The following is a 23,956-nucleotide window of genomic DNA, read 5'->3' as shown; positions in this document are numbered from 1 at the left end:
GGGTAGTAATCATGGAGGTAGTAGTTGTCTTCGGGGTGGTAGTAGTAATGTGCGATAGTAGTAATGGGGTAATAGTCATGCACAGTAGTAGTCATGAGGGTAATAGTCATGGGAGTAGTAGTTGTCTTCGGGGTGGTAGTCAACGGGGTAGTAGTCATTGGGGGTAGTAGACATGGGGGATAGCAACCATGTATGATAGTAGTCATGTGGTGTAGTGGTCAGGGTTGTAGTATTCATGAGGTTAATAATCCTGGGGATAGTCGTCTAGGGAGGTAATAGTCATGGGAGGTAGTCAACATGGGTGGTAGTAGTCATGGGCAGTAGCAGTCATGGGGGTAGTCATCATGGGTGTTGTAATCATGGGGGTAGCAGTCATAACAATAGTCATCATGGGGGTTGTAGTCATGTGGGTAATAGTCATAGGGTAATAGCTATGGGGGTACAAGTCATGGGGGTAGTGGTCACGGGGCCAATAGTCATGGGGTTAGTAGACATGGGGGGGTCGTAGACATGGGGGTAGTAATCATGGAGCTAGTAATCATGGGGCAAGTAATCATGGGAGTATCAATCATGGGGGCATTAGTACTCATGGGAGTCAATAGTAGTCACAGGGGGTTAGTTTACATGGGGTGTAGCAGTCATCAGGGGTAGTAGTCATGGTGGTAGTAGTCACGGGCCTAATAATCATGAGGTTAGACGACATAGGGGGGTGTCATAGGCATAGGGGGTAGTAATCATTGGGGCAATCATCATGGGTGATAGTCATCATGGGGGTGTAGTAGTCATGGGGGGGCTAGTAGTCAATGGGGTTAGTCATCATGGGGGATAGAAGTCATCGGGGTAGTATTCTTGGGGGTAGTTGTCAGGTGGGTAGTAGTCATAGGGGTAGTAGTCATGAGGATAGAAGTGATGGGGGTAATATTCATGGGATAACAGTCATCGGGGTACAATTAATGAGGGAAAGATTTAAGTTGGCTAGTAGTCATGTGTGATATTAGTCATGTTGGTAGTGATTTGGGGCGTAATAGTGATGGGGCAGTAGTTGGGGGTAATAGTCATAGTGGTCATTGGGGGTAAAGTTCATGGGGTGTAGAGGTCATGGGTATAGTGGTAATAGGGGTAGTAGTCATGTGGGAATTAGTCATGGGCAGTAGTAGTCATGGGGTAGTAATGATGGGGTCACAGAAGTCTTGGGGGCATTAGTCATGTGGTGATAGCCATGCGGGTACAAGTTATGGGGTAATAGTCATGGGTGTAGCAGCCATTGGAGGTATTGGCCATGGGGAGGTAGACATGGGCAGTTGTAATCATGGGGGTAGAAGTCATAGGGGATAATAGAAATGCGGTGATAGTCATGCAGGTACAAGTTATGGTGTAATAGTCATTGGGTAGTAGTCATTGGGGACATGGTGGGTGTAGTTGTTGTTTGGGGCAGTAGTCATGGGTGTAGTGGTGATGGGGGGTGGTAATAGGCATGGGGATAGTGGTTATAAGGATAATAGTCATGGGGGCTAGTAGTCATGGGGGGTTGTAGTCATGGCGGGTAGTAGTCATAGGTGTAGGGTATGGGGGAGTAATAGTCACGGAGGTGGTAGTTATGGGGGTAATGGCCATGACGGTAGGGTTAATGGGGTGCAGTGGTCATGGGGAGTAGTTGTCATGGGGGAAGAAGTCATGGGGTGTAGTAGTCATGGTATAGTTGTCATGGGGGTAGTAGTCATAGGGGTTTTAGTCATGGGGTAGTAGTCATGGGTGGTAGTAATCATAGGGGGGTAGTAGTCATGGGGGGGGAGTACTCATGGATGGAGTAGTAGTCATGGGGTTAATAGACATGGGCGGTAGCACTCATGGGTGATAGCAGTCACAGGGGGTAATAATCATGCGCGATACTAGTCATAGAGTAGTAGTTATGTGGGCTGTTAGTCATGGAAGTAGTAGTCATCCGTGGTAGTAATCATGGTGGGCAGTATTCATGGGGCGTAGAAGTCATGGGAGTTAGTGGTCATTGAGGGTAGTGGTCATGGGGGTAAAGTTCATGGGGTGTAGTAGTAATGGGGGAAGTAGTCATGGGCAGTAGTCATGGGGGTGTAGAAATAATGAGGGGCTATTAGTCATGGGGTAATCATTATGGGGGTACAAGGAATGGGGGTAATAGTCATGTGTGTAGTAGCCATTGGGGGTAGTGGTCATGGGTAGTATAAGTCATGCGGCACAGTATCCATGGGGGTAGTAGTCATAGGAGTAATATTCATCGGGTAATAGTCACGTGGGTGCAAGTAATGAAGTAATAATCATGGGGGTAGTACTAATGGGGGTTGTAGTCATGGCTGGTAGAAGTCATGGGGGTAGTAGGCATGGGAGGTAATATTTAAGGGTGGTAGTGCTCATGGGAGATAGTAGTCATGTGGGGCAAAAGTCATGGGTGGTAGTAGTCATGAGGGGTTTATTCATGAGGGCTAGTGGTTTTGGGGATAGTAGTCATTGGGGGTATTAATCATTGGGAATAAATTCTTGGAGGCAGTAGTCATGGGGGTCGTAGTCATGGGGGGATAGTAGTCATGGGGAGTTAGCATTCATGGGGGTTAGTAGTCATGGGGGTTAGTAGTCATGGGGGGGTAGTAGTCGGTGGGGTAGTAGTCATGGGGGTAGTAGTCATGGGGGTAGTAGTCATGGGGGTAGTAGTCATGGGGGTAGTAATCATGGGGGTAGTAATCATGGGGGTAGTAGTCATGGGGGTAGTAGTCATGGGGGTAGTAGTCATGGGGGTAGTAGTCATGGGGGTTAGTAGTCATGGGGGGGTTAGTAGTCAGGGGGGTAGTAGTCATGGGGGGTAGTAGTCGGGGGGGTAGTAGTCGGGGGGGGTAGTAGTCGGGGGGGGGTAGTAGTCGGGGGGGGGTAGTAGTCGGGGGGGGTAGTAGTCAGGGGGGTAGTAGCCAGTGGGGGGTAGCAGTCATGGGGGGGTTAGCAGTCATGGGGGGGTTAGTAGTCATGGGGGGTTAGTAGTCATGGGGGGTTAGTAGTCATGGGGGGGTTAGTAGTCATGGGGGGTTAGTAGTCATGGCTGTAGTAGTCATGGGGGGTTAGTAGTCATGGGGGGTTAGTAGTCATGGCTGTAGTAGTCATGGGGGGTTAGTAGTCATGGGGGGTTAGTAGTCATGGCTGTAGTTGTCATGGGGGGTTAGTAGTCATGGGGGGTTAGTAGTCATGGGGGGTTAGTAGTCATGGGGGGTTAGTAGTCATGGGGGGGTTAGTAGTCATGGGGGGGTTAGTAGTCATGGGGGGGTTAGTAGTCATGGAGGGTTAGTAGTCATGGAGGGTTAGTAGTCATGGGGGGTTAGTAGTCATGGGGGGGTAGCAGTCATGGGGGGGTTAGTAGTCATGGGGGGTTAGCAGTCATGGGGGGGTAGCAGTCATGGGGGGGTTAGTAGTCATGGGGGGTTAGTAGTCATGGGGGGTTAGTAGTCATGGGGGGGGGTAGCAGTCATGGGGGGGTTAGTAGTCATGGGGGGGTAGCAGTCATGGGGGGGTTAGTAGTCATGGGGGGTTAGCAGTCATGGGGGGGTTAGTAGTCATGGGGGGTTAGTAGTCATGGGGGGTTAGTAGTCATGAGGGGGTTAGTAGTCATGAGGGGGTTAGTAGTCATGAGGGGGTTAGTAGTCATGGGGGGTTAGTAGTCATGGGGGGGTAGCAGTCATGGGGGGGTTAGTAGTCATGGGGGTTAGTAGTCATGGGGGTTAGTAGTCATGGGGGGTTAGTAGTCATGGCTGTAGTAGTCTTGGGGGTCAGTAGTCTTAGGGGGTTAGTAGTCATGGGGGGTTAGTAGTCTTGGGGGTCAGTAGTCTTGGGGGTCAGTAGTCTTGGGGGTCAGTAGTCTTGGGGGTCAGTAGTCTTGGGGGTCAGTAGTCTTGGGGGTCAGTAGTCATGGGGGGTTAGTAGTCATGGGGGGTTAGTAGTCATGGGGGGTTAGTAGTCTTGGGGGTTAGTAGTCTTGGGGGTCAGTAGTCATGGGGGGTTAGTAGTCATGGGGGTTAGTAGTCATGGGGGGTTAGTAGTCATGGGGGGTTAGTAGTCATGGGGGTTAGTAGTCATGGGGGGTTAGTAGTCATGGGGGGTTAGTAGTCATGAGGGGGTTAGTATCATGAGGGTGTTAGTCATGAGGGGGTTAGTAGTCATGGGGGTTAGTAGTCATGGGGGGTTAGTAGTCATGGGGGTTAGTAGTCATGGGGGTTAGTAGTCATGGGGGGTTAGTAGTCATGGGGGTTAGTAGTCATGGGGGTTAGTAGTCATGGGGGTTAGTAGTCATGGGGGTTAGTAGTCATGGGGGGCTAGTAGTCATGAGGGGGCTAGTAGTCATGAGGGGGCTAGTAGTCATGAGGGGGTTAGTAGTCATGAGGGGGTTAGTAGTCATGGGGGGTTAGTAGTCATGGGGGGTTAGTAGTCATGGGGGGTTAGTAGTCATGGGGGTTAGTAGTCATGGGGGTTAGTAGTCATGGGGGTTAGTAATCATGGGGGGTTAGTAGTCATGGGGGGTTAGTAGTCATGAGGGGGTTAGTAGTCATGAGGGGGTTAGTCATGAGGGGGTTAGTAGTCATGGGGGGTTAGTAGTCATGGGGGGTTAGTAGTCATGGGGGGTTAGTAGTCATGGGGGGGTTAGTAGTCATGGGGGTAGTAGTCTTGGGGGTCGTAGTCTTGGGGGTATTAGTCATGAGGGGGTTAATAGTTATGGGGGTTAGTAGTTATGGGGGTCGTAGTCATGGGGGAGTGTAGTCGTCAATCTGAATTGATTTGAATCAGGAATTGACCAATGTCCTTTCGTGAAGGAAATCTGTTGTCCTTACCTGTCCTGTATGTGACTCCAGACCCACAGCAATATTGACTCTTAAATGCCCTCTAACAAAGGGCTATGTATTGTCCTCTCAATGGGCAATAATTGCTGGCCCAGTCATTGATGCACACATCCCATAAATGAAAATAAATAAAAGTAGACTTGGGGTCGATAGAGAGAAACTGTTTCCATTGGTCGAGGAGTCAAGGACTAGGGACAGAGTCTAAAAGCTCGAGGCAGATATTTGAGGGGTCAAACGAGGGAATGATTCTCCACAGAAAGGGTGGCAGGATTTGGAACTCTGTCCCACAAATGGCAATTGTTGCACATTGTTCGTTTTAAATCAGAGATTGATAGATTCTTGTTACCCAGAGGTATTAAGGGATATGGGGCAAAGGCAGGGGTATATGGTCAGAGATCAGCCATGATCTCACAAAATGGTGTAACAGGCTCGATAGGGCTGAATGGCCTCCTCCTGTTCCTGTGTAACAGGCTCGAGGAGGGGGCTGAATGGCCGCCTCCTGTTCCTGTGTAACAATCTGGAGGGGCTGAATGGCCTCCTCCTGTTTCTGTGTAACAGGCTCGAGGAGGGGGCTGAATGGCCTCCTGCTGTTTCTGTGTAACAGGCTTGAGGAGGGGGCTGAATGGCCTCCTCCTGTTTATGTGTAACAGGCTCGAGTAGGGGGCTGAATGGCCTCCTCCTGTTTCTGTGTAACAGGCTCGAGGAGGGGGCTGAATGGCCTCCTGCTGTTTCTGTGTAACAGGCTCGAGGGGCTGAATGGCCTCCTCCTGTTTCTGTGTAACAGGCTCGAGGGGCTGAATGGCCTCCTCCTGTTTCTGTGTAACAGGCTCGAGGAGGGGGCTGAATGGCCGCCTCCTGTTCCTGTGTAACAATCTGGAGGGGCTGAATGGCCTCCTCCTGTTTCTGTGTAACAGGCTCGAGGAGGGGGCTGAATGGCCTCCTCCTGTTTCTGTGTAACAGGCTCGAGGAGGGGGCTGAATGGCCTCCTCCTGTTTCTGTGTAACAGGCTCGAGGGGCTGAATGGCCTCCTCCTCTTCCTGTGTAACAGCATCAAGAGGCTGAATGGCCTCCTCCTGTTTCTGTGTAACAGGCTCGAGGGGCTGAATGGCCTCCTCCTGTTTCTGTGTAACAGGCTCGAGGGGCTGAATGGCCTCCTCCTGTTCCTGTGTAACAGCATCAAGAGGCTGAATGGCCTCCTCCTGTTTCTGTGTAACAGGCTCGAGGGGCTGAATGGCCTCCTCCTGTTTCTGTGTAACAGGCTCGAGGGGCTGAATGGCCTCCTCCTGTTTCTGTGTAACAGGCTCGAGGGGCTGAATGGCCTCCTCCTGTTTTTGTGTAACAGGCTCGAGGGGCTGAATGGCCTCCTCCTGTTCCTGTGTAACAGCATCAAGGGGCTGAATGGCCTCCTCCTGTTCCTGCGTAACAAGCTGGAGGGGCTGAATGGCCTCCCTCCTGTTCCTTTGTAAGTGCCTGGAGGGGCCGAACGGCCTCCCTCTGCTTCAGTGGCTTCACTCAGCCTTGGCTGGAGAGCTGAGGTTATGACATGGTGAAGTGAGCAAGGACTGTTCTCATTGGCTGCGTTCCCCACTGATGGATGAAACACACAAGAGATAGATTCGGAAAAAAAAAAATCATTTTTTATTACCTGATGAACCCTGTGGTGGGCCAGGCATTTGTTAAACTAACACGCAGCAAGCTTTGAGCCAAAAACCTGAATTGGACAAGACGATTCACTTGGAGCCTTTAAGGTGGCGATGCTTCTTGATCTTTGCTTGCTTCCCCGTGTCAGCCCACCCCATTCCCAGAATCTATTGCGGAGATCGGAGAGAGGCGGCCTCTCAGTACAAGGGAGATACCCCGATTTTCTGGTTTCCGGAGAAGGGAGTGGGAGGGAAGTAAATCTGCGCGCCTGTTTCAGGTGCTGCCAGTATCAGTGGCAGAAGCAGTGAAGTAAACTGAAATGCCCCGCAGTTGTTATTTCCAGCCAGCAGGGGAAGGTGTTGAGCCAAGGTGTACTCTTGTGGTGGCAGTATGATCCTTCTGAGGTCCTTGGTGAGTTAACAAAGAACGAGGCTTCCATTCTAGGGGTTGTCTCAGGGTGGAATCCCTGGCTACAATTGGCACAAAGCGTTAAGAGAAAAGAGAATTCCCCCTGATGCTTAGGAACAGAGATGCTTCATTGACAGGGCTTGACACCGGGATTACAGGAGTACAACCAGTGAACATACACCGACACACAAATACTGACTATATTACAACCAGTGAATTTATATCAGAAACAAAGCAATGAGACAACTGGAATCCCTTTGGGGTCCGGCAACCGGATGAAATGATTCAAGGACCAGAAATAGACGGCATGGTCAAAAACTCTCCAAGTAATCTTTTATTTCATCAATAAACTCCACCAAATCTCCTCTTAGCCTTCACACCTTTTGACCGTTCAGCTGATGCCCAAAGGAGGTTCCATCGCCTCAATCCACAAGATCCAAGCTCAATGCCAGTATTATGACCCTGCTTGACCCAGCAAATGAAATATTAAAATTAACCCACCCTCCCAAAAATACTAAGACACGACTGTTACCATTGAAGACATAGGAAATGATGAGACTTTCCAAAAGAAATGGAAGCCACTCGCATATTCTTGCTCTCTGTTAAGGCACTTTTGGAGTCACTGCCAAGGCTGGGCAAGTTCCATGTTCTTCCCCTCACCCTTTCTCCATCTTCTCTGAGTAATGGGGCAAGTGATCCAGAGGAAGAGGTTGCTCCCTGGCCAATGAGACACAAGGAGTGAGAGAAGGTGCTCAAATGCTGGATGGGGCGGGACAGTACAAGAGAGAAGAGCCATGAGGCTGATACTCTGGCCTCAGGATGGGGGCAGGGGTTGGAGACAGACTGGAGACCCACAGGGGATTTCCGAGCCAGAGGGAGACCGTGTGGAGGTGTTGCAAAGAAGCGGTTATGGCAAATCAGGAATGTTAATTGGAACTGGGTTGTGAGAATCAGGAAATGGTCACTGGGTCTAAGCCAGCATCATCAATCTCCTCTGAGACAAGTGGGCAGCAGCAACCAACCTTAAATCCCCATTGCAGCGACACTTTTAACATCAACAACCCTGTCCAACTGACACACCAAGCAAACTGGACTCTTACCCCTTTGCCAACACTCTGTATAATTTTACAGAAATTCGATTTAATTGCCAATTAGCCTGCTCCAATTGCGGTGGAAATATACCAACAATCTCTCACTTCTCCTTGTAACCATTAAGATTTTTGGTTCCAACGTAATCAAAATGGTTGGGGGGGGAGTGGTGGGGTAGGGGCGGTGGGGGCAGTGTTGGACTGGGGCCAGAAACACAGGCACCAGGGACCTCCGGCAGTCTGGCTCACATCATCATGATTTCATGGCTTAAAATTAAGCCCGCTCTATGACCAACAAACAGATGCTCATTTCTCATCTCTGACTGCCAAATTTAGTCCCTGGACCACTTCCACCCCAATCTCACATTGACTTTCTACACAAGCTGTCTCTAGGAGCAAGAATATTGTTGCTGCAGCAGCCCTTAGAAGAGTTGCAGCCTGTGACTGAATCAATCTCCTCGGGTTGGGTCTGGCCCTCAAATCCCCTCCCTCTTCCTCACAAACCTTCCTCTCCTCCGCTGTCACTCTCCCCCCTCCCCTGACCTCCCTCCCCCTTCCCAACATACCCTGCCACCATTGGTCCATCCCTACGGCCAATTGGAAAGGGGAACAGGCTCTTGGCTATCCAATTGGATTAATCTTGACCAGTTATTTTCCCACCATCTCTGATATTTTTGCAAGAAATAGTTGGGATGAATTTTTCCTGTGTCTTTGTTCCCATCCTAGAAGCTGTGGTCCAATCCTGGAGATTTGACAAACCATCTCCAGTTAACAAGGCCTCAAGGTGAGAGTGGGAACATGGCCAGAACTCCAACGTCCAGCTCCCCCTGAAAAGCTAATTTTATATAAATTAGGAACACTGTTTGCCTGATATTAAACGATATATAAATAAAAATATGAACTGGAGTGTAGGCCAAAGGGTCCATTCTCCAGGTGTACAGTGAAGGGACTACATTTCAAAGCAGGGAGGGCAGGGTGTTAGTCGAGTCCCAGGCTTCAAGTAATGTTAGGCCCAACAACTGGGACCAGTGCAGGCTTCGGAGAGTGAGTGGTAGAGGGTGAGAGCTTGGGACAGAGGGAAGGGAAATAAGGGGAGAGGGAGAGGGGAAAGGAATGGGGAGCAAGAGTGGGCGAGATTCAGGATGAATGGACAGGAAGAGTGGAGAGATGGAGGAGGAAGAGGTGCATGTGACAAGAGCGAGGGGAAAGGATTGGGGTAGGATGGGGTGAGAAACTGGCGAGGAAGGAGATTTGGAATTGGGGGACAGGGAAAGGCCGGATGGAAGGGTTTGAATGGGCGGGTGTGGGACAGAGGGGGAGTAGGAGAGGGATGGGCATCGGGATGAGGAGGGAAGGATTGGGATGGTGAGGGATCCAAAGGGGGAGGGGATGGGGATGGTGGGTATGGGGAGGGTGATGGGGATTGGGGATGGGATGGGGAGAGCGATAAGGATGGGGATGGGGATCAGGATGGGGAAGAGATGAGGATAAGGATGGGGACGGGATCAGAATCAGGTTAATACAGGGCTCTGGATGAGGAAAGACAGTGAGCTGATATCGGATATCTTCCTGGGTTTTCCATTTTGAGCTGTGCTGGGAATACAAAGCCAGATTCAGGTTCCACGACCATCTCTTCATCTCAAAGTCTCAGGTCCCCAAATTAGGGAGAATAATCGGGCGGAGCTGCAGACAAACAGAAAGAAACAAGAAAGTTAACATTCTGACAGTCCCTCAAAAACACCCCGGAAGCGGACCACAGTGCAGCTCCCCCGGCCTCTTCCTGACCAGCAGGTATCCAGGGGCAGGCAAATCACCCCCAACCCAATCTGTATACACGGAGCAAAGTGTCTGCTCCCTCAGTCAGAATTAACAAGTCATTATGGGTGTGCAACAGAAAAGCTCAACATGAGCATAAACTCTCTCAAGGTAAACAGGACAGCAATGGTCAAATCATCAACTCTCCAACAGCCAGGGAGCTGATCACAGGCAGGACTCGCAGAAAGCTCTCTCTACACCGTCCCCATCAAACACTCCCAGGACAGGTACAGCACGGGGTTAGATACAGAGTAAAGCTCTCTCTACACCGTCCCCATCAAACACTCCCAGGACAGGTACAGCACGGGTTAGATACAGAGTAAAGCTCTCTCTACACCGTCCCCATCAAACAGTCCCAGAACAGGTACAGCACGGGGTTAGATACAGATTAAAGCTCCCTCTACACCGTCCCTATCAAACACTCCCAGGATAGGTACAGCACGGGATTAGATACTCTCTCCACCCCTCCCTCACATCTTCCTCATCCCTCTTCCACCCTACTGCCAGCCATTTGCCCCCTCCCCAGCTCCCCAAGCGTAGTAGTTGGGTCTGATGCCCATGGGGTCACTGTGGGACTGAGTACAGTACCGGCCCCGGAGAAGGCACTGGACCCAGAGGCAGGGTCAGTCTAGAGATGGACCGAGACATGTAAAGACCAAGCACGGAGTCAGCTTCATGGCTATCCCCTCCGCCTGGGTACATGTTTACAGTGATGGGTTGTCCATAAAGACATGCGATAAATATACTTAGGACTCCGAACCCTGCTTCAGCAATGCCCACCCTGCCCGCTGTGCGATGACTTACCGGTGTCAGCGGGTACTTGCTGCCTCTTCTTCAGACTGGGGAATATGAGATAGGCATCATAGGCGAAGATTGCAGCCCCAATTAACCCAAAAACCTAGAGTAGAGAGGACAGGAATGAGACAGTGAGAGAGAAACAGACAGCGAGAGAGCGGGGGATGGAGAGAGAGAGAGAGATCGATAGAGGGAGAGAAAGAGAGACGAATGGAGAGAGAGAGGGGAGGTGCAGAGAGAGACAGGGATGGAGAGAGAAACAGAGAGAGAGAGATCGATCGAGCTAGAGAAAGAGAGAGGGGGCGGAGAGAAAGAGAGAGGGGGGCGGAGAGAGAGAGAGAGGGGGGCGGAGAGAGAGAGAGAGGGGGGCGGAGAGAGAGAGAGGGGGGCGGAGAGAGAGAGAGGGGGGCGGAGAGAGAGAGAGGGGGGCGGAGAGAGAGAGAGGGGGGCGGAGAGAGAGAGGGGGGGGGCGGAGAGAGAGAGGGGGGGGGGCGGAGAGAGAGAGAGGGGGGCGGAGAGAGAGAGAGGGGGGCGGAGAGAGAGAGAGGGGGGGATGGTGAGAGAGAGAGGGGGATGGTGAGAGAGAGGGGGATGGTGAGAGAGGGGGGGATGGTGAGAGAGGGGGGGATGGTGAGAGAGGGGGGGATGGTGAGAGAGGGGGATGGTGAGAGAGGGGGGATGAAGAGAGGGGGGATGGTGAGAGAGAGGGGGGGATGGTGAGAGAGGGGGGGATGGTGAGAGAGGGGGATGGTGAGAGAGGGGGGATGAAGAGAGGGGGGATGGTGAGAGAGAGGGGGGGATGGTGAGAGAGGGGGGGATGGTGAGAGAGGGGGGGATGAAGAGAGGGGGGGATGAAGAGAGGGGAGGATGAAGAGAGGGGGGGATGAAGAGAGGGGGGGATGAAGAGAGGGGAGGATGAAGAGAGGGGAGGATGAAGAGAGGGGAGGATGAAGAGAGGGGAGGATGAAGAGAGGGGAGGATGAAGAGAGGGGGGGATGAAGAGACTGGGGGATGAAGAGACGGGGGGATGAAGAGACGGGGGGATGAAGAGACGGGGGGATGAAGAGACGGGGGGATGAAGAGACGGGGGGATGAAGAGACGGGGGGATGAAGAGACGGGGGGATGAAGAGACGGGGGGATGAAGAGACGGGGGGATGAAGAGACGGGGGGATGAAGAGACGGGGGGATGAAGAGGGAGGGGGATGAAGAGGGAGGGGGATGAAGAGAGAGGGGGGATGAAGAGAGAGGGGGGATGAAGAGAGAGGGGGGATGAAGAGGGAGGGGGATGAAGAGGGAGGGGGATGAAGAGGGAGGGGGATGAAGAGAGAGGGGGGATGAAGAGAGAGGGGGGATGAAGAGAGAGGGGGGATGAAGAGAGAGGGGGGATGAAGAGAGAGGGGGGATGAAGAGGGAGGGGGATGAAGAGGGAGGGGGATGAAGAGGGAGGGGGATGAAGAGAGAGGGGGGATGAAGAGAGAGGGGGGATGAAGAGGGAGGGGGATGAAGAGGGAGGGGGATGAAGAGGGAGGGGGATGAAGAGGGAAGGGGATGATGAGGGAGGGAGATGAAGAGGGAGGGAGATGAAGAGGGAGGGAGATGAAGAGGGAGGGGGATGAAGAGGGAGGGGGATGAAGAGGGAGGGGGTGAAGAGGGAGGGGGTGAAGAGGGAGGGGGTGAAGAGGGAGGGGGTGGAGAGGGAGGGGGTGAGGAGGGAGGGGGATGAAGAGGGAGGGGGATGAAGAGGGAGGGGGATGAAGAGGGAGGGGGATGAAGAGGGAGGGGGATGAAGAGGGAGGGGGGATGAAGAGAGAGAGGGATGGATGGAGAGAGGGAGTTGGATGGAGAGAGGGAGTTGGATGGAGAGAGGGAGTTGGATGGAGAGAGGGGGATGGATGGAGAGAGGGGGATGGATGGAGAGAGGGGGATGGATGGAGAGAGGGGGATGGATGGAGAGAGGGGGATGGATGGAGAGAGGGGGATGGATGGAGAGAGGGGGATGGATGGAGAGAGGGGGATGGATGGAGAGAGGCGGATGGATGGAGAGAGGCGGATGGATGGAGAGAGGCGGATGGATGGAGAGAGGGGGATGGATGGAGAGAGGCGGATGGATGGAGAGAGGCGGATGGATGGAGAGTGGCGGATGGATGGAGAGTGGCGGATGGATGGAGAGTGGCGGATGGATGGAGAGTGGCGGATGGATGGAGAGAGGGGGATGGATGGAGAGAGGGGGATGGATGGTGAGAGATAGAGAGAAGGATAGAAACAGAGAAGGATGGAGAGAGAAAGGGATAGAGAGAGCGAGAAAGGGATAGCAAGAGGGAGAAAGAAAGAGATGGGGATAGAGGGAGAGGGATGTAGAAAGACAGAGAGAATGAAAGATAGAGAGAGAGCCATAGAGGGAGAGAAAGAGAAAGAGAAAGACAGAGAGAGGAATGGAGAAAGAAAGCGAGAGAGATAGGGAGATGGAGTGTGAGAGACACAGAAAGAGATGGGAATACAGACAGCGGAACACAGACAGAAAGAGAGAGGCAGAGAGAGAAAGATACAGTGAGAGAGAGATGGAGAGGGGGAGAGAGACAGAAAGAGAATGAGAGAGGGAGACAGAGAGGGACAGAGAGAGAGAGAGACAGACAGACAGTGAGAGAGAGAGACAGAGTGAGAGACACACAGAGAAAGAGTGAGAGAGTCACAGAGAGAGGGGGAGGCAGGTTGTGAGAGAGACATTTAGAGAGACAGAATGAGAGAGAGAGACATAGAGAGAGAGATTGAGAGGGAGCCAGATTGAGGGAGAGACGCAGAGGGACAGAGAGCGAGAGTCAGAGTGAGAGGGAGAGACAGAGAGAGGGAGAGAGACATTGAGAGAGAGAGACATTGAGAGAGAGACAGTAAAAGAGAGATAGTGTGAGAGAGATATAGTGAGAGAGAGAGAAAGAGAAGAAAGAGTGAAAGACAGAGAGACGTAGAGACAGGCAAAGAGAGAGACACAGAGAGAGCGACATAGTGTGAGAGAGACATTGAAAGAGAGACAGTGAGAGAGAGACAGAGAAAGAGACAGAGCGAGAGACACAGAGCGAGAGAGTGTGAGAGACATTGAGAGAAAGAGGCAGTAAGAAAGAGAGAGATTGAAAGACAGAGAGAGTCAGATTGAGAGAGACAGAGAGACAGAGAGAGAGTGTAAGAGAAACTGGGAGCAACAGAGAGAGACAGTGAGAGAGAATCAGAGAGAGACAGAGTAAGAGAGAGAGACACACACACACACACACACAAAGAGGCAGAATGAGAGAGACACAGAGAAAGAGAGAGAGACTGAGAGTGAGAGGGAGCTAGATTGAGAGAGGGACAGAGAGAGTGAGAGAGAGAGGGACAGAGAGAGATAGTGGAAGATAGAGAATGAGACAGAGTGAGAGAAACAGATTGAGAGAGAGAGACAGAGAGAAAGAGATAGTGAGAGAAAGAGGATGAGAGAGAGACAGACCAGATGTAGAGAGAGAGAAAGACAAAGTGGGACACAATGAGAGAAAGAGACAGTGAGGGAAAGACAGAGTAAGACAGAGAGAGACAGAGCGACACACAAACACAAACACACACACATACACACACACACACACACACACACACACACACACACACACAGAGTGCGAGAGACACAGAGAGAGATGGAGCCAGATTGAGGGAGAGACAGAGAGAGAGAGACAATGAGAGAGACAGAATGAAAGAGAGAGCGAGAGAGACAAAGTAAGAGAGACAGTGAGAGAAAGAGACAATGAGAGAGAAACAGAGAGAGAGAGAGACATTGAGACAGAGAGAAAGACAGAGACCGAAAGACAGAGAGAAAGAGGGAGCCAGATTGAGGGGGAGAGAGAGAGACGTTAAGAGAGAGAGAGAGACACACACACACAGAGGAAGAGAAAGACATAGAGAGAAAGAGATATATAGAGAGACAAGAGCAAGAGGCAGAGGCAGAGAGAGACAAATTGTGAGAGAGACAGTGACAGAGACAGAGGGACCCAGAAAGAGAGAGAGAGAGTGTGAGAGGCAGAATGAGAGAGAGAGTGAGAGACAGAGACAGAGGGAGAGAAACAGTGAGAGAAAGAGATGGTGAGAGAGAGACAGAATGAGAGGAATAGTGAGAGAGACAGAGTAGGAGACAGTGAGGGAGAGACAGAGTGAGACAGAGAGACAGTGAGAGAGACACAAAGAGAGAGAGAGAGAGTCTGAGTGAGTCATAGAGAGAGAGAGAGACAGTGAGAGAGAGACACACACACACTCAGAGACAGAATGAGAGAGACACAGAGAGGGAGAGAGAGAGAACCTGATTGAGGGAGAGACAGAGAGACGGACAGAGAGTGTGAGAGGGAGAGACAGAGTGAGAGAGAGACAAAGAGAGAGAGAGAGAGAGACAAAGAGAGAGAGACAGAGTAAGAGAGAGACAGAGACAGAGTAAGTGAGAGAGACAGAGTGTGAGAGAGAGACAGAGTGTGAGAGAGACATTGAGAGAGGCAGAATGAGAGTGAGAGTGACCGTGTAAAGGCGGAGACAGAGAGAGAGAGACAGATTGTGAGAGACATTGTCTCTCTCTCTCTCTCTGGCTCCCTCTCTTTGAGAGAGAGAGAGAGAGACAGAATGAGAGAGACAGAGTGAGAAACAGAGGCAGAGAGAGAGACAAGAGAAAGAGACAGAGAGAGAGACAGTGGATGAGATAGAATGAGAGAGAGTGAGAGACAGAGTGGGAGATGTGAGAGAAAGAGACAGTGAGAGAGACACAGAGAGAGAGAGACAGTGTGAGAGAGACTTTGAGAGAGAGAGACTTTGAGAGAGAGGGACAGTGAGAGAGAGAGAGTGAGGGAGACAGAGAGAGGGAGAAATACAGGGAGAGAAAGACAGAGAGAGACTCAGAGTGAGACACAGTGAGAGAGACAAAGAGAGAGAGTCAAAGAGATATACAGAGTGAAAGGGATAGAATGAGAGAAAGAAAGAGAGACAGTGGGAGAGACCGAATGAGGGAGAGAGTGAGACAGAATGAGAGACAGATACAAAGAGAGAGAGAGTGAGAGAAAGACAGTGAGAGAGAGACAGAGAGGAGGCAGAGTGAGAGAGAGAGAGACAGAATGTGAGAGAGACATTGAGAGAGGGAGAGAGAGTGAGATGGAGACAGAGTGAGAGAGACAGAGAGAGAGAAAGAGAGACACTGACAGAATGAGAGAGACACACAGAGAGGGAGAGAGACATTGACAGAGAGAGAGAGAGAGAGAGACAGAAAGAGAAAGACAGAGACAGAAAGATCGTGAATGAGACAGTGAGAGAGAGAGCCAGAGTGAGAGAGAGGAGACAGAGAGAGAGATACACACAGAGAGACAGGGTGAGAGAGAAACACAGAGCAACAAAGTGAGAGAGAGAGAGAGAGACAGAGAGAGAGAGAGAGAGAGACAGAGTGCGAGAGAGACAGAGGGAGAGAGAGAGACAGAGAGAGAGAGAGAGAGTGAGAGAGACAGAGTGCGAGAGAGACAGAGGGAGAGAGAGAGACAGAGAGAGAGAGAGACAGAGTGAGAGAGACAGACACAGAGAGAGAAGGAACTTGCAACAGAAACATTAAGCCCAATCTGAAAACTCAAGCTGCACATCTCCCTTTCCCTCTCCACCTCCCTCCGCCCCCTCCCTCTCCACCTCCCTCCGCCCCCTCCCTCTCCCCCTGCACTCCGCCCCCTCCCTCTCCCCCTGCACTCCGCCCCCTCCCTCTCCACCTCCCTCCGCCCCCTCCCTCTCCACCTCCCTCCGCCCCCTCCCTCTCCACCTCCCTCCGCCCCCTCCCTCTCCACCTCCCTCCGCCCCCTCCCTCTCCCCCTGCACTCCGCCCCCTCCCTCCGCCCCCTCCCTCCGCCCCCTCCCTCTCCACCTCCCTCCGCCCCCTCCCTCTCCACCTCCCTCCGCCCCCTCCCTCTCCACCTCCCTCCGCCCCCTCCCTCCGCCCCCTCCCTCTCCCCCTGTACTCCGCCCCCTCCCCCTCCCTCTGTACTCCGCCCCCTCCCCCTCCACCTGTACTCCGCCCCCTCCCTCTCCCCCTGTACTCCGCCCCCTCCCTCTCCCCCTGTACTCCGCCCCCTCCCTCCGCCCCCTCCCCCTCCCCCTGTACTCCGCCCCCTCCCTCTCCCCCTGTACTCCGCCCCCTCCCTCTCCCCCTGTACTCTGCCCCCTCCCCCTCCCTCTGTACTCCGCCCCCTCCCTCTCCCCCTGTACTCTGCCCCCTCCCCCTCCCCCTGTACTCTGCCCCCTCCCCCTCCCCCTGTACTCTGCCCCCTCCCCCTCCCTCTGTACTCCGCCTACTCCCTCTCCCCCTGTACTCCGCCCCCTCCCCCTCCCCCTGTACTCCGCCCCCTCCCCCTCCCTCTGTACTCCGCCCCCTCCCCCTCCCTCTGTACTCCGCCCCCTCCCCCTCCACCTGTGGGAGTGGGGGGTGGGAGTGGGGGGTGGGAGTGGGGGGTGGGAGTGGGGGGTGGGAGTGGGGGGTGGGAGCGAGGGTGGGAGTGGGGGGTGGGAGTGGGGGTGGGAGCGAGGGTGGGAGCGAGGGTGGGAGCGAGGGTGGGAGTGGGGGGTGGGAGTGGGGGTGGGAGCGAGGGTGGGAGTGGGGGGTGGGAGTGGGAGTGGGGGGTGGGAGCGAGGGTGGGAGTGGGGGTGGGAGCGAGGGTGGGAGTGGGGGGTGGGAGTGGGGGTGGGAGCGAGGGTGGGAGTGGGGGGTGGGAGTGGGAGTGGGGGGTGGGAGCGAGGGTGGGAGTGGGGGTGGGAGTGGGGAGTGGGAGTGGGGGGTGGGAGTGGGGGGGTGGGAGTGGGAGTGGGGAGTGGGAGTGGGGGTGGGAGTGGGGAGTGGGAGTGGGGAGTGAGAGTGGGGGGTGGGAGTGGGGGGTGGGAGTGGGGGGTGGGAGTGGGGGGTGGGAGTGGGGGGTGGGAGCGAGGGGGGTGGGAGTGGGGGGTGGGAGCGAGGGGGGTGGGAGTGGGGGGTGGGAGTGGAGGGTGGGAGTGGGGGGTGGGAGTGGAGGGTGGGAGTGGGGGGTGGGAGCGAGGGTGGGAGTGGGGGTGGGAGTGGGGGTGGGAGTGGGGGGTGGGAGTGGGGGGTGGGAGCGAGGGTGGGAGTGGGGGTGGGAGTGGGGGGTGGGAGTGGGGGGTGGGAGTGGGGGGTGGGAGTGGAGGGTGGGAGCGAGGGTGGGAGTGGGGGGTGGGAGTGGAGGGTGGGAGTGGGGGGTGGGAGCGAGGGTGGGAGTGGGGGGTGGGAGTGGAGGGTGGGAGCGAGGGTGGGAGCGAGGGTGGGAGTGGGGGGTGGGAGTGGAGGGTGGGAGTGGAGGGTGGGAGCGAGGGTGGGAGTGGGGGGTGGGAGTGGAGGGTGGGAGTGGGGGGTGGGAGCGAGGGTGGGAGTGGGGGGTGGGAGCGAGGGTGGGAGTGGGGGGTGGGAGTGGAGGGTGGGAGCGAGGGTGGGAGTGGGGGTGGGAGCGAGGGTGGGAGCGAGGGTGGGAGCGAGGGTGGGAGTGGAGGGTGGGAGCGAGGGTGGGAGTGGGGGTGGGAGCGAGGGTGGGAGCGAGGGTGGGAGCGAGGGTGGGAGTGGGGGGTGGGAGTGGAGGGTGGGAGCGAGGGTGGGAGTGGAGGGTGGGAGTGGAGGGTGGGAGCGAGGGTGGGAGTGGGGGTGGGAGCGAGGGTGGGAGCGAGGGTGGGAGCGAGGGTGGGAGTGGGGGGTGGGAGTGGAGGGTGGGAGCGAGGGTGGGAGTGGGGGGTGGGAGTGGGGGGTGGGAGCGAGGGTGGGAGTGGGGGGTGGGAGTGGGGGGTGGGAGTGGGGGGTGGGAGTGGAGGGTGGGAGTGGGGGGTGGGAGTGGGGGGTGGGAGTGGAGGGTGGGAGTGGGGGGTGGGAGTGGGGGGTGGGAGTGGGGAGTGGGAGTGGGGGGTGGGAGTGGGGGGTGGGAGTGGGGAGTGAGAGTGGGGGGTGGGAGTGGGGAGTGGGGGGTGGGAGTGGGAGTGGGGGGTGGGAGTGGAGGGTGGGAGTGGAGGGTGGGAGCGAGGGTGGGAGTGGGGGGTGGGAGTGGGGGGTGGGAGTGGGGGGTGGGAGTGGAGGGTGGGAGTGGGGAGTGGGAGTGGAGGGTGGGAGTGGGGGGTGGGAGTGGGGAGTGGGAGTGGAGGGTGGGAGTGGGGGGTGGGAGTGGGGGGTGGGAGTGGAGGGTGGGAGTGGGGGGTGGGAGTGGGGGGTGGGAGTGGGGGGTGGGAGTGGGGGGTGGGAGTGGGGGGTGGGAGTGGGGGGTGGGAGTGGGAGTGGGGGGTGGGAGTGGGGGGTGGGAGCGAGGGTGGGAGTGGGGGGTGGGAGTGGGGGTGGGAGTGGGAGGGGGAGTGGGAGTGGGGTTGGGGTTGGGGTTGGGAGTGGGAGTGGGAGTGGGAGGGGGAGTGGGGTTGGGGTTGGGGTTGGGAGTGGGAGTGGGAGTGGGAGTGGGAGTGGGGTTGGGGTTGGGGTTGGGAGTGGGAGTGGGAGTGGGAGTGGGAGTGGGAGTGGGAGTGGGGTTGGGAGTGGGAGTGGGGTTGGGGTTGGGGTTGGGAGTGGGAGTGGGAGTGGGAGTGGGAGTGGGGTTGGGGTTGGGGTTGGGAGTGGGAGTGGGAGTGGGAGTGGGGGCGGGAGTGGGAGTGGGAGTGGGAGTGGGGTTGGGGTTGGGGTTGGGAGTGGGAGTGGGAGTGGGAGTGGGAGTGGGGTTGGGGTTGGGGTTGGGAGTGGGAGTGGGAGTGGGAGTGGGAGTGGGAGTGGGGTTGGGAGTGGGAGTGGGAGTGGGAGTGGGAGTGGGAGTGGGAGTGGGAGTGGGAGTGGGGGCGGGGTTGGGAGTGGGAGTGGGGGCGGGGTTGGGAGTGGGGTTGGGGTTGGGGTTGGGAGTGGGAGTGGGAGTGGGAGTGGGAGTGGGAGTGGGAGTGGGGTTGGGAGTGGGAGTGGGAGTGGGAGTGGGAGTGGGAGTGGGAGTGGGAGTGGGAGTGGGGGCGGGGTTGGGAGTGGGAGTGGGAGTGGGAGTGGGGGCGGGGTTGGGAGTGGGAGTGGGGGCGGGGTTGGGAGTGGGAGTGGGAGTGGGGGCGGGGTTGGGAGTGGGAGTGGGGGCGGGGTTGGGAGTGGGAGTGGGAGTGGGAGTGGGAGTGGGGGTGGGAGTGGGAGTGGGAGTGGGAGTGGGGTTGGGAGTGGGAGTGGGAGTGGGGTTGGGAGTGGGAGTGGGAGTGGGGGCGGGGTTGGGAGTGGGAGTGGGAGTGGGAGTGGGGGCGGGGTTGGGAGTGGGAGTGGGAGTGGGGAAGGGGTTGGGAGTGGGAGTGGGAGTGGGAGTGGGGTTGGGAGTGGGAGTGGGGGCGGGGTTGGGAGTGGGGTTGGGAGTGGGAGTGGGAGTGGGAGTGGGGGCGGGGTTGGGAGTGGGAGTGGGGGCGGGGTTGGGAGTGGGAGTGGGAGTGGGAGTGGGAGTGGGGTTGGGAGTGGGAGTGGGGGTGGGGTTGGGAGTGGGAGTGGGAGTGGGGGTGGGAGTGGGAGTGGGAGTGGGAGTGGGGTTGGGGTTGGGAGTGGGGGTGGGGTTGGGAGTGGGAGTGGGGGTGGGGGTGGGAGTGGGAGTGGGAGTGGGGTTGGGGTTGGGAGTGGGAGTGGGAGTGGGAGTGGGAGTGGGAGTGGGAGTGGGAGTGGGAGTGGGGGCGGGGTTGGGAGTGGGAGTGGGAGTGGGAGTGGGGGCGGGGTTGGGAGTGGGAGTGGGAGTGGGAGTGGGGGTGGGAGTGGGAGTGGGAGTGGGAGTGGGGTTGGGAGTGGGAGTGGGAGTGGGAGTGGGAGTGGGAGTGGGAGTGGGGTTGGGAGTGGGAGTGGGAGTGGGGAAGGGGTTGGGAGTGGGAGTGGGAGTGGGAGTGGGGAAGGGGTTGGGAGTGGGAGTGGGAGTGGGAGTGGGGTTGGGAGTGGGAGTGGGGGCGGGGTTGGGAGTGGGGTTGGGAGTGGGAGTGGGAGTGGGAGTGGGAGTGGGGTTGGGAGTGGGAGTGGGGGCGGGGTTGGGAGTGGGAGTGGGGGTGGGAGTGGGAGTGGGAGTGGGAGTGGGGTTGGGGTTGGGAGTGGGGGTGGGGGTGGGGTTGGGAGTGGGAGTGGGAGTGGGAGTGGGAGTGGGGGTGGGGTTGGGAGTGGGAGTGGGGGTGGGGGTGGGAGTGGGAGTGGGAGTGGGGTTGGGGTTGGGAGTGGGGGTGGGGGTGGGGTTGGGAGTGGGAGTGGGGGCGGGAGTGGGAGTGGGGGCGGGAGTGGGAGTGGGAGTGGGAGTGGGGGCGGGGTTGGGAGTGGGAGTGGGAGTGGGGTTGGGAGGGGAGTGGGAGTGGGAGTGGGAGTGGGAGTGGGAGTGGGGTTGGGAGTGGGAGTGGGAGTGGGGAAGGGGTTGGGAGTGGGAGTGGGAGTGGGGAAGGGGTTGGGAGTGGGAGTGGGAGTGGGGGCGGGGTTGGGAGTGGGAGTGGGGGCGGGGTTGGGAGTGGGAGTGGGAGTGGGAGTGGGAGTGGGAGTGGGAGCGGGAGTGGGAGTGGGAGTGGGGTTGGGAGTGGGAGTGGGAGTGGGAGTGGGGGCGGGATTGGGGGTGGGAGTGGGGGCGGGGTTGGGAGTGGGAGTGGGAGTGGGAGTGGGAGTGGGAGTGGGAGTGGGAGTGGGAGTGGGGTTGGGAGTGGGAGTGGGAGTGGGGGCGGGGTTGGGAGTGGGAGGGGGAGTGGGGTTGGGAGTGGGAGTGGGAGTGGGAGTGGGGGCGGGATTGGGAGTGGGAGTGGGGGCGGGGTTGGGAGTGGGAGTGGGAGTGGGAGTGGGAGTGGGAGTGGGAGTGGGAGTGGGAGTGGGGTTGGGGTTGGGAGTGGGAGTGGGGGCGGGGTTGGGAGTGGGAGGGGGAGTGGGAGTGGGGGCGGGATTGGGAGTGGGAGTGGGGGCGGGGTTGGGAGTGGGAGTGGGAGTGGGAGTGGGAGTGGGAGTGGGAGTGGGAGTGGGGTTGGGAGTGGGAGTGGGAGTGGGAGTGGGGGCGGGGTTGGGAGTGGGAGTGGGAGTGGGGGCGGGGTTGGGAGTGGGAGTGGGAGTGGGAGTGGGAGTGGGAGTGGGAGTGGGAGTGGGAGTGGGAGTGGGAGTGGGGGCGGGGTTGGGAGTGGGAGTGGGAGTGGGAGTGGGAGTGGGAGTGGGAGTGGGAGTGGGAGTGGGAGTGGGAGTGGGGTTGGGAGTGGGAGTGGGGGCGGGGTTGGGAGTGGGAGTGGGAGTGGGAGTGGGGTTGGGAGTGGGAGTGGGGGCGGGGTTGGGAGTGGGAGTGGGAGTGGGGTTGGGAGTGGGAGTGGGAGTGGGGAAGGGGTTGGGAGTGGGAGTGGGAGTGGGGAAGGGGTTGGGAGTGGGAGTGGGAGTGGGAGTGGGGTTGGGAGTGGGAGTGGGGGCGGGGTTGGGAGTGGGGTTGGGAGTGGGAGTGGGAGTGGGAGTGGGAGTGGGGTTGGGAGTGGGAGTGGGGGCGGGGTTGGGAGTGGGAGTGGGGGTGGGAGTGGGAGTGGGAGTGGGAGTGGGGTTGGGGTTGGGAGTGGGGGGTGGGGGTGGGGTTGGGAGTGGGAGTGGGAGTGGGAGTGGGAGTGGGGGTGGGGTTGGGAGTGGGAGTGGGGGTGGGGGTGGGAGTGGGAGTGGGAGTGGGGTTGGGGTTGGGAGTGGGGGTGGGGGTGGGGTTGGGAGTGGGAGTGGGGGCGGGAGTGGGAGTGGGGGCGGGAGTGGGAGTGGGAGTGGGAGTGGGGGCGGGGTTGGGAGTGGGAGTGGGAGTGGGGTTGGGAGGGGGAGTGGGAGTGGGAGTGGGGTTGGGAGTGGGAGTGGGAGTGGGGGCGGGGTTGGGAGTGGGAGTGGGAGTGGGGGCGGGGTTGGGAGTGGGAGTGGGGGCGGGGTTGGGAGTGGGAGTGGGAGTGGGAGTGGGAGTGGGAGTGGGGGCGGGATTGGGGGTGGGAGTGGGGGCGGGGTTGGGAGTGGGAGTGGGAGTGGGAGTGGGGTTGGGGTTGGGAGTGGGAGTGGGGGCGGGGTTGGGAGTGGGAGGGGGAGTGGGGTTGGGAGTGGGAGTGGGAGTGGGAGTGGGGGCGGGATTGGGAGTGGGAGTGGGGGCGGGGTTGGGAGTGGGAGTGGGAGTGGGAGTGGGAGTGGAGTGGGAGTGGGAGTGGGAGTGGGGTTGGGAGTGGGAGTGGGAGTGGGAGTGGGGGCGGGGTTGGGAGTGGGAGTGGGAGTGGGAGTGGGAGTGGGAGTGGAGTGGGAGTGGGAGTGGGCGGGGTTGGGAGTGGGAGCTGGGGTGAGTGGGAGTGGGGAGTGGAGTGGGAGGAGTGTGGGAGTGGGAGTGGGAGTGGGGTTGGGAGTGGGAGTGGGAGTGGAGTGGGAGTGGGAGTGGGGTTGGGAGTGGGGAGTGGTGTAGGGGTTGGGGTTGGAGTGGGTGGGAGTGGGGTTGGGAGTGGAGGTGTGGGGAGTGGAGGTGAGGGAGTGGGAGTGGGGTGGGAGTGGGAGTGGGAGTGGGAGTGGGAGTGGGAGTGGGAGTGGGAGTGGGAGTGGGGTTGGGAGTGGGAGTGGGGGCGGGGTTGGGAGTGGGAGTGGGAGTGGGGTTGGGAGTGGGAGTGGGTGTGGGAGTGGGAGTGGGAGTGGGGTTGGGAGTGGGAGTGGGGGGGGGGGTTGGGAGTGGGAGTGGGAGTGGGGTTGGGGTGGGAGTGGGAGTGGGGGCGGGAGTGGGAGTGGGGCGGGGTTGGGTGGGGTGGGAGTTGGGAGTGGAGTTGGAGTGGGGCGGGGTTGGGAGTGGGAGTGGGGGCGGGGTTGGGAGTGGGGCGGGGTTGGGAGTGGGAGTGGGGGCGGGGTGGGAGTGGGAGTGGGGGCGGGGTTGGGAGTGGGAGTGGGGGCGGGGTTGGGAAGTGGGGGCGGGGTTGGGAGTGGGAGTGGGGGCGGGGGTTGGAGTGGGGGCGGGGTTGGGAGTGGGAGTGGGGGCGGGGGTTGGGAGTGGGGGCGGGGTTGGGAGTGGGAGTGGGGGCGGGGTTGGGAGTGGGGGCGGGGTTGGGAGTGGGGGCGGGGGTGGGGTTGGGAGTGGGAGTGGGGGCGGGGTTGGGAGTGGGAGTGGGGGTGGGGTTAGGAGTGGGGTTGGGAGTGGGAGTGGGAGTGGGGGCGGGGTTGGGAGTGGGAGTGGGGGCGGGGTTGGGAGTGGGGTGGGAGTGGGAGTGGGGGCGGGAGTGGGAGTGGGAGTGGGAGTGGGAGTGGGGGCGGGGTTGGGAGTGGGAGTGGGAGTGGGAGTGGGGGCGGGGTTGGGAGTGGGAGTGGGGGCGGGGTTGGGAGTGGGGTTGGGAGTGGGAGTGGGAGTGGGGGCGGGAGTGGGAGTGGGAGTGGGAGTGGGGTT

General features: G+C 57.9%; 1 protein-coding gene across 1 annotated transcript in view; it reads right to left on the bottom strand.

Moving 5' to 3' along the window:
• Positions 1-6,462: 6,462 nt before the first annotated feature.
• The window catches only part of LOC121274205 (proteolipid protein 2-like), an 83,049-nt gene continuing 65,555 nt past the window's right edge, over positions 6,463-23,956 (bottom strand). Inside the window, exons 4-5 of the mRNA XM_041181405.1 lie at positions 10,604-10,697; positions 6,463-9,667 (exon numbers count right to left, since the gene is read on the bottom strand). Of these exons, the coding sequence (XP_041037339.1) occupies positions 9,645-9,667; positions 10,604-10,697 (117 nt within the window). The 3' untranslated portion in view covers positions 6,463-9,644. The remainder of the gene's footprint in view (positions 9,668-10,603; positions 10,698-23,956) is intronic.

Source organism: Carcharodon carcharias, assembly GCF_017639515.1.
Source record: "Carcharodon carcharias isolate sCarCar2 chromosome 35 unlocalized genomic scaffold, sCarCar2.pri SUPER_35_unloc_2, whole genome shotgun sequence".
NCBI classification, from domain to species: domain Eukaryota; kingdom Metazoa; phylum Chordata; class Chondrichthyes; order Lamniformes; family Lamnidae; genus Carcharodon; species Carcharodon carcharias.
Note: the sequence above shows the minus strand (reverse complement) of the source record. Positions and strands in the feature narration are given on the sequence as shown.